Below are 16611 nucleotides of genomic sequence, written 5' to 3' on the forward strand. Positions count from 1 at the left end.
AGGGGGAGAGGGGGAGAGGGGGAGAGGGGGAGAGGGGGAGAGGGAGGGACACACAGAGGGAGGGACACACAGAGGGAGGTTTTTCTCTACTGCCAAGTTTTACACAGGTTGATTAAAACAAAAATAGTCAGAGAAAGCATACTTTCCTAACAGAGTTACTAAAAACAGGTATTAGACATATGAAAAAGTAATACAGTTCTCTCAAACATATCATTTTTGTATACACATTAAGGTCATGCATACAGAAATGATATCTCAAACCTCACAATCATTTCTACCCAGGAAATTTGCACAGAGTATTAGCAAACTCAGCATAACTACATCTGCATCCACCAGGAAACAGGACAAGAACATTCGAAATGCTTTGAAACTGAGTGAAGCTGAGAAGCTACTTGCATGCAAAAATGCATCTCTGACTGCCATCCATGGGGTAGGTAATGCTTATGCTGAGATCCCAGAGGGTCAGGAATGGCAGAACAACGTGCCTGGCTGCTGGAATTGTCACTAGCAACAAGCAGCTGCTTCTCAGACAGCCCTGAGCAGAACTCAGTGCCAGGAGAATAAATGAAAAGTCTTCCTTGTCATTGTAAGTTAATCCTTAAAGACTTTGAGTTTTGGGAGTAGTTACTCTTCAATTCTGTATTTCACTTTCACGAGGCAATTGGAATAAAATAAGCTTGATTTTGGAAACAGGCAAATCAAGAAAAGCAGCAAAATTCTAAAAATACTCCTAGAATAAAGATGGAAGTTCAAAGATTGAACAAAGTTGGGTAAGGAACCTGATGAAAAAGATTTCATATAACGTTATCTTTGGGACGTGACATGTTCAGGACAAATTCTCACTCAGCATTCAGCTCCCAGTTACTTTTCTCACTGGTGCATTTGCAGTGCAACAGGATGTTGGAAGCCAGGCCTTGAGCACAGGACAGGTTTTTAGTCCAAGAGTGCAAATTCAATGAACAAATAAAGACACAGTCAGTCGTACTTCTTCATTCTCTCTCCCTTAAGCACATAGGCAGCATCCTCTATTTCTGTATTTCTGTATTCTCTATTTCTATATTTCTATATGTTCTGTATTTCTGTATATTTCTGTAATTTTACTTAGCTACACACAAGTATAAAAGAAACACAGTATGAAAAATAACAATGGGAATAATATTAAAACATCACAGCTAATTACTTAAAAAATAGTGTATAGGTGCCATGTGTTAGGAGTAAGAGATTTCTTTTAAACTAAATTTCAACCTAAAATTAAACCACGATGAAATTCATAAATTACGGGGAAGGGGGCAACTGGAACAAAAAATATTTTTCCTTATAAGAAGATTCAAAAGAGGTACCATCATCATCAGTGTTTTATCAAGTTGGTGTGCTGGTGATTGTTTAGAAACGTAATGCAGATGCCCTGATTTTCAAATTTAAAACATACAGTTACAACATACATCCAGCCAATTTAGTCTATCAATTAGGACAATGAGAAATACATCAATATCAGTTGCCACATTTTCTGCTGTTATGCCAACAGCAGACCCCTGTCATGCCTCTGAAACTGAAGCCCTGAAAACTTACTTAAGGTTAGAAATATTTGCTGTTACGTGATTCCTTAAACAACTATTAAACCTCAGAAGTATCCTGAGATGAGCTGTCTATGAATCTTGAAAAATAAGCCAAAATTACCTTGCAACTGCATTTGCCACTTTTCTATGCAGAGGAAGCAGGTGCAGTTCCTGAATTCAGTACAGGATAATTTGGAATTACTGAATGCTTATTTATAAAGACACTACACAGATGACTGCATTGCTACTGCAATAATACAAATCCAGATTCCTACAGTCTCAGGCAGCATAAAGAAATAAGAAGTCTCAGGCAGCATAACTTCATTACGAGACTGCAGAAGCCTGTTTCATTCTGTACAGAGAACAAAGAGCAAATTAGAAACAGGAGTAAGAAATTTTGACTTTAATCAGCAGAATGCATCGATTTGTAGAGGAAATTTCTGTATCAGTATAAAATACCTAAAATGGTTTTAGTGTTAAGATTTAAAATATTTATAAAATGTTTATATTAGACCAAATTGTTTTCTAGAAACAAACACTTTAGATTTCATAAACAAAAACAATTCCACAACCTGACAAACTGGGAACAATTTATTTGAGCCCAGAACCACTCATCCATAGTCCGACACTTCTGTAGTGGCGACGTTCAAGCAAACACCGGAAAGCCAAACATTCAATTTGTGTTGCTGAACAACATTGGGTGATGAATAGGAAACATGAGACCCTAATAATAAAAGTAAGGTTATCCAATTAGGATTGCTAATCAAAATTTTAAGATTCTCCACAAACGCTTGCCAGGCACAGCAAAAGCTTCCTCGAATAAACACTGTCCATGGGGATGACTACAGGTCATTCACTGCAAGACCCTGAGTTCCTATGTGCTCAAGCAAGTAAAAAGAAAACAAGGTAGGGTTTTTTCTGTCATAAATACAGCCTCCTCTGTTCCTTTAGGAGCATGCAGAAAAGTTGATGAGGACAAAGCTAGTCTTACCTGGGTAAGGAAATATGATTTTTTTTTTTAGTCCAGTTTTCTAGGGAAACACACGTGAAATTTAACGGTGCATCAGAAAGCCACAACCAAATAAGTTTTAGGCCTCTTAAGTAATTTCCACATTTGACAAAGGGATAAAAATTTTTGGAGATGTTTTGTGGCCAGATAAAGGAGAGAAACACAAATGACTCTTCTTTTTGCCTCTCTGCTTATTGTCAGAAAAGTTGCAGTTCAGCTACATTGCTGCACACAAGTAAATGCATCAGTAAAGACTCCTACACAAGCTCTTTCTCAGCAGGAAAAGCTGCAGTACTCACAATACACTAGAAATAGCATAATTTGAACCGCGGATTACAAAATCACAGAAAATCTGAATTTGTGAATTCTATGGCTCTAGCAGCTGCAATTTGCCACTTTTTTCCCCCATTCTTCCATAAAATCATTTTTTCAGGAGCTTGATTTTGTGTCTAGATAATCAGCAAGTCTTAATCTTTCAGATAGCATCTGACTGCATTTCCTGTATGTCTTGTAGTTTTTCACGTCTCCAATTGGACTTGAAAAGACCTTTTCAGGATTAAAAAAAAAAAATGTCAAAAATTCCACCAACTATAGTCTGGCCCACTCTAGAAAAAAAAAAAAAAATCTCATTAAGTTTAATGACATATTTAAGCTGATTCAAAAGTTACCATGAAAAGATCAAGCCTCATTCCACCTCAAAGATACAAAACCCCCTGTAGTTCAGAGCAAAATTGAAGGAGTTGACAGGAAAGAGGAACAGCTACAGAGAAGGAGAGCAATCAGCTGCTGGCACCAGAAGGTACAAGTCTTGGTTCTCAGTGTGGCTCTCCATTTTTAAAAAAATAAAATAAAAAAAGTTCTGTTCCCAAAAGGCAACTCAACTTCATTTAATTTGGCTGCTTATGAAGCGAGACAGCACGGTTCTCTCTTCACAAAAAGCCAGAGTTTCTTATCATCCTTGGGGTTTCCATTGTCCTTGGACATCAACCAAGCTGTATACTACTGATTTCAAAAAGATGGGCCAAACTCAGGGAAGAGAAAATTATCAAAAATAACTAGATTATTTTCCCTATATAAAATGTGAAAAGGTAAGCTTTATGGTCAAGAACAATAAGAATCAAGCTTTGTATAGCATGAATATAAAATTCTTAGCAATTTTAATAAAATTACAAAGAAAAGAATATGAGTTTGAGAAACCAGAGTCATACCAAGTTAGAAGCTTTGATGATGACAATGATCAAATATCACAGGGGTGATTCACAGATGCCTGTACTTTCCATAATGGATATTTGCTTTTAATGGACCAAGTAATGGGGGAATAAGCTTTGTGATATGCTAATTTCTAAGGGTAGAATATCCTTTTACAAAAGACAAGGAAGAGCCACTTTGAAGCTTAAAACCATATATATTTTATGAGACAAGCTGCCTTGACATGAAATATCTGTGATGCAAGGTTATATGCATATACCAAATTAAAACTAATGTTATATTTTAAAGATATTTTTAAGAAAATACTGATCAAGTTATGTTGACTTGATCATGATAGATATCTACGGTATCTAAATTTTTCACATGGCTAAAACTTCACATATATGTAATAAGTATTTACATTAGCATAAAATAGATTTTACACAAGAGCTTTTTGATACTGTTCTTTCAAATAGTCTCACACTACAACTTGTTAATTGATTTTAATTCAGAAATAACATCAAAGACTTCTTGATTTTTGGTTTCTAATATGAAAACAATATGCAAGAATAAACTTGTGTGTGACAATTCTGGGAGACAAACCTAACACCTCGACTGTTACTAAACAGTTCTATAGTTATATAATAGAGACAATGGAAATTCAACATGTCCTTATTAAAGCACCCTGGTAAAAGTTTGATAAATTCTGCATAGATGGAAGAGTCCTGATGAATTCACCAAGAGATGCAGAACTCAGGATTCTCAATGGCTTCCAGGAGGACTTAAGTAAATAATGACAAAAAAGAGAAAATAGGGGGATTCTGAAATAAGTAATATATTTTCAGGCTGTGATCAATTCCTGTCCTTAACTTAATCCCACATACTTGAACAAGTCTCTTAGAAAAAATGTGGATACTACGCTTCCATGTTTCCTAACCAACAGTGCTGAAGCCTGGGATTCACAATCATTCATAAACATTTAAACAAGGCTCCTATATAAGTTTTCTAAAAGCATAGCTAATTTTAAGATCTCTAGTAAGATCAGCAACACTTGCTGCTAAGGCAGCTTGAAGAGGGCACCAGAAACAAAAACAAAAGATGTAACCATAATAAAACCCTAAATAAATCCTATATAATTTTTCAAGGGCCCTATGTGTTCTTTCAGTAAGCTTTTAACCATCCCTTCAGGTTTTGTTCAATATAGCAAAAGACAATACCAGATAAAAGGTTGGATGACAAAAACTTCAGATTCCCAGAAAGGGGATGGTCCACAGATCTTAAAAAGTTAAAACTGTGAGTAAAAAGTAGGTCACAGATACAGCAACACATCAATATAACATGTGTTAATTCCCTTCAGTAAAGAGAGCTGAGAATCTCTCTCATTACGTGCAGTACAAAAATCTGCATTGAAAGACTCACTAAAGTAACATCTTGGTTATCTTGGTTCTTGGTGTCTGCTTAAGCCCTCACACGCAACTGAGCTTCCATTTGCAAAACTAACAATTGGACAACTTGGAGCATCTTGAAGGTTCTGTACAGTATTTATAAAAGATATTGCATTAATAGGATGACTTTCAAACATCAAACTGGTTATTATATAAGCAGTTGAATGTAATCAAACTTTCCAGTTTGGGATTTGAAAAACATCTCACAAGGAATGTGCAAGAGCTCAGGGCTGATGCTCATGTGCATTTCTGTTAACTATGAAAATTAACAGCTCACAGAATTTGAAAGCTGACCAAGGCTTGTGGTGAGGTTTTTCCTCACTAACAAGAACAGCCAATATTTATAAAACGTTTGTATTATGCTGCCAGTCTATTGCTATCCCCTCCCTCTCTTTGCGTGCCTTTTTCTGCAAGCCACAATCAGTTGATGCATTACTCCCACACTAAATATGTTTGTGCTACTGCTACTTCGCATCAAGCCAGACTGACAATTATTTTTTTTTCATATTTCATCTACTCGGTTTTCCATATTTCATTTCGTGTTCTGCTTTCTCTACTGTGGACCTCTTGTGGCTCCCTTTCCAAATTTTTTAATCACCTGCTATATACATATATATCTATCTATATCATTGGTGAAGTCATCTACTCAAACTGCCTTCCCTCTCAAGACATGGTCTAAATTTACACATTCTGCACCTCAGATCAACTGGCTGAGCACTGAAAAAATCTGGCGACACCTATAGTGATTCTCATTAGAGCAGGTAGTGAGCTGCATGTGCTGTTCATTACTGTGGGTAATAAAGATATTGAGGTCTTAAGACAAGGTTAAGACAAAGAATTTCAGTAGAGGCTATTTTTTTAATCTACATATTCAACAGCATATTTTTTATTTTCTGCATCTGTATTTTTCCTGTGTTAAGGCATGTTTAAAGATGTTGTGAAGCAACTTTCAGTTTCAGCAACTGCTAACTAAATTAACAAACATGGCAACTCAAAAAGTCAGTTCAGGTACATAAATGCTCTGTCTACAACAAGCTGTTTACTGAAAGGCATTAAATCAGCAAAATAATCACAGAACAAATCTAGCTTAAATTTCTACCTTAAAAAAGAACAAAGTTGCAATATGACTACGCTGTGTAAATACCAGTAACATTTAATTTTAGTTTATGTTTTGTGAATTTATTACTATACCTGCCTAAATCACTTGCCTAAGACTATTCTGTTACCACTGTAACACTGGGTGCATTAAATTGTCTAAAACCTGTAAAGAATGACTAACCAGTGAGACTTCAATGCCAGACATCAAATTCCTCTGTGGGAAAGTCTCAAAAAAAATAAAAGCAATACTAAATCCTTGTTTTAAGTGGCAAAATTTTCCCATAGAAAAATAGAAAGACATAGAAGTACAATCCTGTTTTGAAATAGTGGGTTTTTTTTTTTTTTGGCTGTGCCTGTGAAATATCAAATATAAACATTTATATATATATATAAATGATATAAAAATCAGATTTCTTTATATATATAGATATGGTACAGGATAACAGAAGTAGCAAAAAAAAGCAAAAATAAAAAGCTTCTGAAACCAAGGAAAATTGATGTAAATGATACTAAGCTTTTATGATACATATTCCTGAACTATCAGCATTCAATCATTTTAGAGTCTAAACCGATCTTCAAAATACATTCACTTTTCCTCTTTTTTTTTTTTCCCCACTTTGGACAAAGTCAACCCCTTCATCTACATCTATATTGACTACAGTTTGTAGTCAATATAATTTCTCATTCATCAACAGTTACAGTTTGATCAGACCCTCACGCTTTATGCTGTATTTCATATTTTGTACAAATTGATTGAAACTATTTTTATTGATCACGTATTCTACTAAAGCTCATTTTGAAGCCAAAAGTAACTTGAATTTCCCCAGCTCATGACGGCTTGATGAAAAGCACAGAAGGAAGAAGGCAGCAATTTCAGGGACTGCTCAGAGCACTTCTGGTTCCGCTTCAGACAGGGGACAAATGTGCAGCTGAGAGTCCTAAATGTGAAGCAAAGATCAGTGGCTTACACAGAACAGCCACAGAGCTTTGGCAGGCTGCAGAGATCCTTCTTAGAGCAGCGAGCTGCTCAAGAGCAGACTGCTTCGTGACAAGTAAAACACACTTTCCAGAAGCAGAATCTTGAATCTTTAAGGCCTAATATTGGCCTTTGCAAACGTTTAAGCATTCTACAAAGGTGACGCTTCATGCCAAATGCTTAAAAATGCTTAAAACTTCATTTTTAAAGTGAAAAATATAGAGAAAATTACACACGTTTTCATGTCTGCACATTACATTTTTGTAATCAATTTAGTAATTACATTTTTGATCAGCTTGTAAGGTCAGGTTATGTCCACACAGCATATGAAAACAAGCTTAGCATGCACTGGGCCAACCAAAAGTAGGAGTCCAACACGGAGATGGAGCTGACTACTCTCTGCACTGCTAATACACGCTGCTTCTCAACCGCTTCTCCCTTGGGACATACACAGTGTATATGAAAAGTATTAGCTTAAAATTAGCATGTGAGTATCTGAAAAGAATGAAATGCTACAACAGTCATCACAGTCAGTATTAATCTATGAACTCCGAAGACACGAGAGTTCCTAAATATATATTAAATATTCAGACTGACTAGGGATCACTGTTGCACAGACCTGAAAATCTAGGTTAGAAAAAAGAGAGTTAAGTGTTTCTCAGGTCTTGAATGCTACTAGCTAAAACATAGGTTTTATTTGTAAAATGCAATACTAAAATTCCCGTTACTTGTGAAATCAAACATTGTTTCAGGGTGCTGAAGAAACAAGTCAATACCAAGCACAGTGCTTGCAGAGTGTGTGCTACTGACAGGAACAGCACACCCGGCCATTAGCTGGAAAATACGTACTCAAAAAATCTATACACACTGCGTAGCCTTTTTCTGAAGTAATGTAACTTTGTGCTGCATTGATTTTGCACTACCATTCATCCACCTGAAGTATGTAATAAGTGTGCACAGTCTGCAGAAATTAATAATGCCTTTTGTACTGGTTTGCATTTTAAGCTCTAAAATGGAATGTCTCCAGCGGAATTGTATTTCAGTGTAATGTCATAATGTAAAGTGCCAAAAAGAAGTTTCTCATATCTGTCTTAACTTACACGTTAAAAAAAGAATTAAATGTTCAAATAAGTAATGTTAAGCTTCCAACTGGTTTTAGAAATTTGATCATGTACACCGAGACCGTATTTTGTCTCAGGAGAAAAATGACCATTACGGATTCCTGTTTATTGCAGGAAACTAAATGAATGATTTCTCTGAATAACAAATGCCCTTTATTTATAGATACTTAATTTAGGAGACCAATTTAACACATCTGAAATCAAGGTCACTTTACAACTTAATTAAAATTACAAGCAACACAAGGACTATTTATTTCCTGTATCCTGTAATTCATTAATTAAGTTATACAAAAGGTTAAAATGCAGGTACTTAATTTAAAAGGTCCACTCCACTTATTTATTATTAGATTCCACTAACAAGGCCTTGTCAGTAGAACACTTTAAAAACAAGTTTTTGAACTCAAGAAGTAACATATTGGTCTAAGGAACAGCACACAGTTAAATTTGGTGATTTCAATGAAAAAATCCATCAGGTAAAAAGGTAGATTGAGTTTAAAACACAGCTGAGAGTGGAAGTGGTAAAGACTTTTCTCTAATAACTTCCATCTTTTTTCAGTTCCAAGGAGAGAGGTTGGAAGGGACCCCTGAGAGCCTCTGCTCCAGCCGCTCCGCTGACACAAAGTGGGTGAGAGCAGGTTGCTCAGGGCCGTGTCCAGCCAGGCCAGAGCATCCCCAAGGATGGAGGTTCCACCACCACTCTGGGCAACCTGCTCCAGGGTTCCACTGACTCCCACAGTAAAAGGTTTGCTCTTATGTTTAAATGGAATTTTCTGTACCTTGGTCAAACTAATGTCAAATTAAATGTTGGAATTTCCTAATTTAAGAACTACAAATAGTTCTCATAGTTTTTGCTCTGTACTCCTGCCTCCCTCCCCATTTTATAAGCACAATGAACTGAGTATCTCTAGTAACTATCTCTGAGAGCATTAGCAACAGAGGTAGAGAATTTTAGCTGACGGTAAGTCTTCTCCAGAGTAAAGGGACAATACTGGTAAAGCCTGACACACTTTATTTTGTGATCAGACTATCATTTAAAAAGTAACATCATCATTTTGACAGAATAGATAGTAAAGACATCCTCAGAGATGGTAAGGGGAAAAAAAAAGCCTATCATCCAGTGCTATGCATTTTAATTTCCTCACTCATATCAGTGGATAACTCCTGTTTCTTTACTTAATTTTAAAGTAAAATTAACAATTTGTCTCTGGTTAAAAGAAAATAGCATTTGATCTTGCACATAAGAGTGCTAAGAAAAAAAAAACAAAAAAGAAAAGGATCATACTGAAGCTCGGAAAAAAAAAAAAAATCAGAGTGCTCACTGTCCTTGCAGCTTCCATGCACAACAATCTCTCATAAATCTTCAAAAGCTGACACTTGAAATTGTAGGTCAGGGAGCACACATCTATAAATCTAATTACACTGTGCCTGAAAAATAATATTGCTATGATAGAAGAAAAGTTAAAAAGGAGATATTGAGGAAAAAGAGACTTGCAGGTAAATGAAGGATGGCATAAATACAGCATGGGCTATTCATTAGTTCATCTAACACTTTATCTAGAAAATGAATGACAGGTTTCTCATATCTGCAGTGCTTTAGATGAAGTCCAGTTTTCTATATGAGGATCTTTGGAAAACGAAAGTAGAAGAATTATGAAGTTGGCAAGAAATCACCGGAAGATGAAATGAAATGCAAAGCAGCATTGAAAGCAGGTAGTTTCATTTAGAATACAAGTTACGAATGCACTTTTTCAATGACCATTTTTAAAACTGATTTCAATACAAGGACGAGTGTAGTCCAGGAACAAATGACCATAAAAGCTGTCCCAAATAATGCTAGAAAGGAAACTAGAACATAGATTGGTTCTAACCACAAAAACTGCCCCAAATAATGTCAGAAAGTGAACTAAAGCATGGATTGGTTCTAACCATCTACACAACAAGACACTCGGGACAGTTTGAACAGGAAAAGTTAGTACAAAGTAGTTTACATTCTTGAAAATGAATCTTCCTTAGTTTATGATCTTGTGTCAATGACAGAAAAAGAGTTGCTTCTAAATGCCATGAAAGTTTAAGCAGAACTTGCTTACCTTCACTTTTCTGCCACTTGTTTTTCAGGAAGGCAAGACACAGAGGAGCTTCCTGACACTTAACTGAATGGACTAATTAGTTAAATCCTCTTGCTCCTGAACCTGAGAACCTTTACAGGTTAGACCAAGAGAGCACCCTGGCAGACATTTATGATGGGCTTAGGGTACAGCAACAGAACCAATGTAGATGAATTGAAAAAAATGTGGGAGAAGTAGATTAAAAAAAAAATAATAAAGGTTACAGGCAGTATTCTCAGAAATCACAGAGCTTTGCATGGACGAGTACCAGGAAAACATTTAAAAGCCCATTGCTACATCAAGAATATAGAGAAGCACAAATATCACACTGGGAAAAAACTTATTCTTCCTAAAACAGCTAAACTGTCCATGAATTTCCATTCTGAAATAAGCATGAAAGCATTGACTTTTAATCATAAAGCTACAAACACTGGCTTTAATAATTGAATATACAAATAGCGCTATTAATGACTATACAGCTGACTCTTGACTTCCTTCTTTTGAGCATACAGCCCTACAGGCTACAACCTGTACTTTTTTGACTTCAGGTGTTGCCTTCAGGAAGGCTTCAGCATCTTGAAACTCTGTATTACAACCCATTGGTCTGTCACTGGGTCACCTACATGTTCCCAGCTGTTTACTACAGGGAGGCAGAACCCACTTCACAGGCATGATCACACTTCTGAATCACGCCTGTTTTTGAGGAATGATTAACAGTGACATTTTCCTAGAAATACAACAGAAAGGAACAGGTTTGTTCCCCACTATCACTGTTTGCAAAACAGCTAGGTGTGTATTTAACTGGTGGAAGCCCTGGACACCTTAGTTGAAATACATGTGTATACTGCCTTTCAATGAGCCTGAAGACAGTTGAGATTATAAACAAAGGAAAAAAAAAAAGCCTAAGTAGTAAATGCCATACATTTTAGATAAGAAGTATATCATATGTTTAAGTAAACAAAGGTACAGAGCATTTAACATTATTTTGTCCTGGAAATATTGTCTAATCCAACACAATACACTAAATGATATTTTTGTATCTTCATTTTGTTGGTGTGAGGTTCTTTCCTGAGGCTAAAATATGAATCCATTCCATAATCTATGCAGTAGTAGTTAGATCTTAACACAAATCTAATTCCACCAAATGTTTGCCTGTAATATTTTATCTCTGTAGGAAAATCTCCCTTTTGTATTATCATAAAGAGGTAATGCCTGTCTTCATCACTGCAGAAATAGAAACAGACATCCTCAAAATAAAATTTCAGAAATATTTTTTAGATAAACTATGAAAAATATTCACAAGAGGAAGAAAAAGCACGCTCTGAGAATTGCACTGTCAAACCAAACAGTCTCTAAACACCTGAGAGAAGCTGAGATCAAAGTTGCTAAGATGCTTTCAGATTCCTCAAGTCTTTATTTGAAAAGTGTCATGAAGTAGACGCTGAGCACAAGAATTGAGGAATGCACAGCATACTAGTCTCAATTTAAAAAATAATTTAAAAAGATAAATAAGCAGCAATGGTTATTAACTCTGAACTCTATGTTTGTCAATGGCATTCCTGCTTCTAAATAACGGGCTTGTTATAACACCATCATCATTTCACATTCATCATCAAAATCTGCTATGTGATAAAAAGCATGCCCTTGTTTATCTGACATGTCATTTTACTAGACTTTTTCTCCCATACATTTTACTAGACTTGTTTTGAAAAGCAAATGTCCCATAGAGCCACAAAACGTTAACTCCCATCTCACTCAAAGTGTAAGAATCAATTTTCCTCTAATTAAGAGTCAAGAGGAAGGTGTCACAGAAAAATAAATAAATCATCCCAAGGGAAATGTGGAATACTTTTAAGAAGAGAAAACAAAGGACAACATCTTTCTTTCACCTAGCTGATCACTAACTAGGCTACACAGTTATAGGGAAAAAATGCATATTTAATTTTCTTTTCTAGAGGTGATTACATAGTTAAAAAATAAGCATTTTTATGTGTCTGTACAAACATACAAAACACCACCGGACTGAACTATAAATGGTCATATTTGTATGGTGCTTTGGTAAGCCAAGTTTGTAACTTTTGTTTAAAAGAATGCAATGAGATTCTTCTCAAGAAGTCCATTTCCCAATATCTTTATCATGAGCATAGTCTTTACATTCTTTTTTTGTTTATTAATAAACATAACAGCTTCTTCCTAAACAGAATAGAGAAGAAGAGCAAAGAACAGCACTTTTAAAATATGCAAATATACTTTAAAGATCTGGATTTCATTTGCAAAGAAATATCCTTTCGTATGAATGGCTCTTTTTTCTTGGTTTACAGAGGACAAAAGAATTTCATAGAGCACAGAGACTTTAGTAAACGTGCATCTACCCAATTAATGGAATATTTTCAATATGCATGATCAGACACACACGTGTCACACCATTTCATATTGCAAGTCAATGACCTAGTTCCACAAATGGGTTATCTTTAGGTTAAAGAACACCATCTGCTCACAGTGATGCCACCAGCAAAATTGCTATAATGGAAAAAAACCCTAAATGAAGCCAAAAATCCAAAATTGGGAAAAAAAAAATCTGTTCATGACTACTCTTAGAGATCACATAGCACAAATATTAGGTAGTTTTTAACAAAAGGTGATTAGTTTTAAACTGGTTTTATGCCCCCCCCATATGTATTGTGTATTAAGTAATGAATTAATGAGATTGGTGCAGAAAGCAGTATGCTAACCATGCAGCACTCGCACTCAACAGCAAAGAATGATTTTTATGGCTTCAGAGAGACATGGAGGAAAATAATGAGCAGAACGGGGAGAAAGAAGCATCTTTTTTATTACTAAAAATTGCTAAAATCCAAAAAGATGCAGGTTTCACCAATCAAGGGAAATATTAGTTTTCCTCTCCAGAAGAGTGTATACTTTTTCCATATAATCAAACTACAACTCCTGCAAGCCACAGAGAAAGATAATTTACCAGAAAGTCTTTGTTTCAAACACAAAAGGAAGTCTTTGCTAATCATTTGTACAAAAACTGCTGGCTTGCACTTTCTCCCTGTTGGTTTAATGATCCATTATGATCATAATGTTGCCAAATAAAAACACATTTGTTTCTTCTGCTTCAAGTGGTGTATTTCAAGCATTTTCCTTAATATTCTACAAATTAAACTTAACTAAGCATTATGCAAAAGCACAGAAGTATTTCTACAGTCCCTGCAACTACATTAAAAAAAAAAAAAAACATGTTGGAAATCTTTTCTTCTCTCCAAATAATAGACTTCACATTTTCTAGGGTAAATGCATTTTTTTCCCCTATGTTTCATAGGACTTAGCACATTTTCTGCTTGCAGAGATCGATAAAACTTTCAAAGAAGTCTCAAAAATATTTTAATATAGTACAAATTAGGTCAGGCTCCCATTATGTTCAAGTTTAGGTTCTCAAATAGGAAGAAAACTTCTATGAAAATAATCAGATACAGAAAATACCTCAGATGAAACCCTGAGGAGTGCCGTGAAGCAAGGTCATGGAAAAGAATTGGCCAGTAGCTCTCCTCTAAGCACCAAAGAACTTCAACAATTAGGGTTATCACAGTACAGCAGATACTCAATACACAGTTACCTAAACCAGAGTATTTCTGGTTTCTGCATCAGTTTTAGGTAAGAAGAAAAGCTGCATCCTTAATGAGCAGCTTCCTGCAACTTCTCATTATGCTGACTTCACAGGGCTGCCTATCTTGCCCATCTCAACTTTAATATGTCTGGAACCAATTTTCTGTATTTTAAATCTTACTGAAAAGTTGCTAAGTTTTGAATTTATTTATTTATCAAAAAGGGGGAAGTGAGGCAAATTAGTAAAAGGAAGTGTAACTGAGAAACATACTGAGAAACACAAAAGAAAAGAAATGGGAGAAGTAATGAAGAAATGGCTGGAATCCTTCCCCTAAAAGCATTCAAAAACTGATCATCTCTTCCGCTGGCTTCATTAATCCACTTCTCCTGCATACAACCTAAGAGGGGTCACTGCTCAATTTAATCACCTATCTCCCTTTCCCATAACTAGTTTTATCTTTACAGCTCCACCATCACAGCAATATTCTCCCTCCTTTAAGCTTTCATTGCTCTTCTCCTGTGAACGTTGCCTCATTTCCCTACCAAACATTCCAAACTAATGGAATGACCAAGTTTTAAAATAACAAGCTCTACTTGCCCAGTCCTCCAGCCTTCCTTTCACTTCCTTTCCTATTCAACAACAGGAATGCTCTTGGACTTGAGTGAGAATCTGCCTAATATCAATAAATTAAACTCTGGCTAATTTGGATTTATTTATTTATTTATTTAGTAATAGCCTCACAATCTCTAAAACTTCGATACAGTTATATTTGATAGCTATTTTTTTATTTGTAAGTATGAAGAAGCTAGACAAATGACCAAAAATATAATATCCTGCACGTGATGGGGGAAAAGGGGAAATGCACATAAATTTGTTTTGACTGGTGGATTAAAATGTTGCCACATAAGTTTTCTTAAGACAAATCAAAACATAGGTAAGACTTAAATGAAATCTATTGGCACAATCCAGTAGGAAAGAAATACACATCGGTGCACCAGTTAAATACAGCATGATTAATATGCTACTGTACCTCATTCTGGAGTTCATCACCACTTTTGGAAGAAGCAAGCATCTCGTACAGAGTACAGCAGAGATCTTCTGTTGTTGGCCCGCCGGGGGTACCCCCCTGAGATTCATTCAGATACTTTCCAACTTCACACCACAAAAAAGAATCATCTACTTTTTCCACAGGCTTGCGGTCAGATTTGTCACCATAGCAATTCTGTAAGTGATCCAGTTGGTTATTCAAAAATTTCTTGTAATCTAAGGTTATTATTTTCTGTGTATCAGTCTCACCATTTACAGGCAGCTCCTCAGAGTGATCCAAACCATGCATGTCAAATGAAAACACTATATTTTTACCAAAGAACACTCTGTTATCACCATTTTGTTCTTCAGCCATCTGTATGAGGGCTGTAAGCTGTTCTTCAGTGAAGTGAGAAGTGATTCGACATGTGGCATTACAAGCTGCGGTCGCAGATGATGATGGAAAGGGCCCAAACATCTGCTTGATGGCCTTTGTCTCGTCGTGACCAACACATTCTTTCCCGTGAAATGTCTTAAAGAGAAAAACAGCTCCACTTTCAATTGCTTCTTGCCCATTTTCAGCTCCAACTGTTAACGAAAACAAAAACAACCCCAAAACAACCATAACTATGTACACATCAAACTAATTCTCCTCCACTGCCTGTAAGATAACTGTATTCAATTTTGTGCCACGTATCTTAGAGAAATGAAACAAAGATTATTATAAACAGCAGCGGTTGCAAGGAAGGTGGGGGTAGAATAATAAAGCATCTGTCTTCATTATCCCTCCTCTTTAATAGAAATTCATGCTAAAGATTGCTAATGTTCTCTTACTTTTCAAGGGGAAGAAAACTTGCCTGAGGTCAGCAATTCATGATACTATACTTATAAGCTCTGTAGAAATAAGAAATAAAAATCCACTTTGTTTTCCAATTTGTATCAATGTTTAGTCACTACCTAATCTGAATATTCATGATAGACTAAACATATAGAAATCAGCTGTAAAATACCACATTCTTCTTTCTAGAACTACAGAATTTTTATTCATTAGAAAATTTTCCCAAATCAATTAAAATTCAGTGCATAAGTTTACCACTATAGGCTATTTTAAATCATATTGTGAAAAAAGAAAGCATGTTTGAGAAGAACGCGACTTATCCCTCTTACATCAATGTTATCCAAGGTCCATGAGGAAAACATAAGTAAATACTCCATATATGCAACCAAAATGTCACTAATAAACAAAAGATGTCATCAAGTGTAAAAAACAAACAAAACCCATAAAACCATAGCATATAGGTTTTCAAGAGGAGAAACTGTAGAACATTTTTCTAATTAAAAAGAAAAGTATGCTCTACAAAGTCTGGTAGGTTATTCCAACTTTTTAAAGTAGAATTTGCTTTTCTTACAAGATTTTGTAACTTCTAAAACATTCTAAAAGCTTAATGTCAACATCAACAAGCTACTATCGTCCAGATCT

General features: G+C 35.6%; 1 protein-coding gene across 2 annotated transcripts in view; it reads right to left on the reverse strand.

The window, feature by feature from the left end:
• Positions 1–16611, reverse strand: part of ASCC3 (activating signal cointegrator 1 complex subunit 3) — a 241478-nt gene that overhangs the window by 210646 nt on the left and 14221 nt on the right. For both annotated transcript variants that reach the window (XM_026038316.1, XM_026038315.1), the window contains one exon: positions 15136–15719. In XM_026038316.1, coding sequence (XP_025894101.1) covers positions 15136–15719 — 584 coding nt within the window. The remainder of the gene's footprint in view (positions 1–15135; positions 15720–16611) is intronic.

Source organism: Nothoprocta perdicaria, unplaced genomic scaffold (assembly GCF_003342845.1).
Source record: "Nothoprocta perdicaria isolate Ctin4 unplaced genomic scaffold, notPer1 scaffold_207, whole genome shotgun sequence".
NCBI classification, from domain to species: domain Eukaryota; kingdom Metazoa; phylum Chordata; class Aves; order Tinamiformes; family Tinamidae; genus Nothoprocta; species Nothoprocta perdicaria.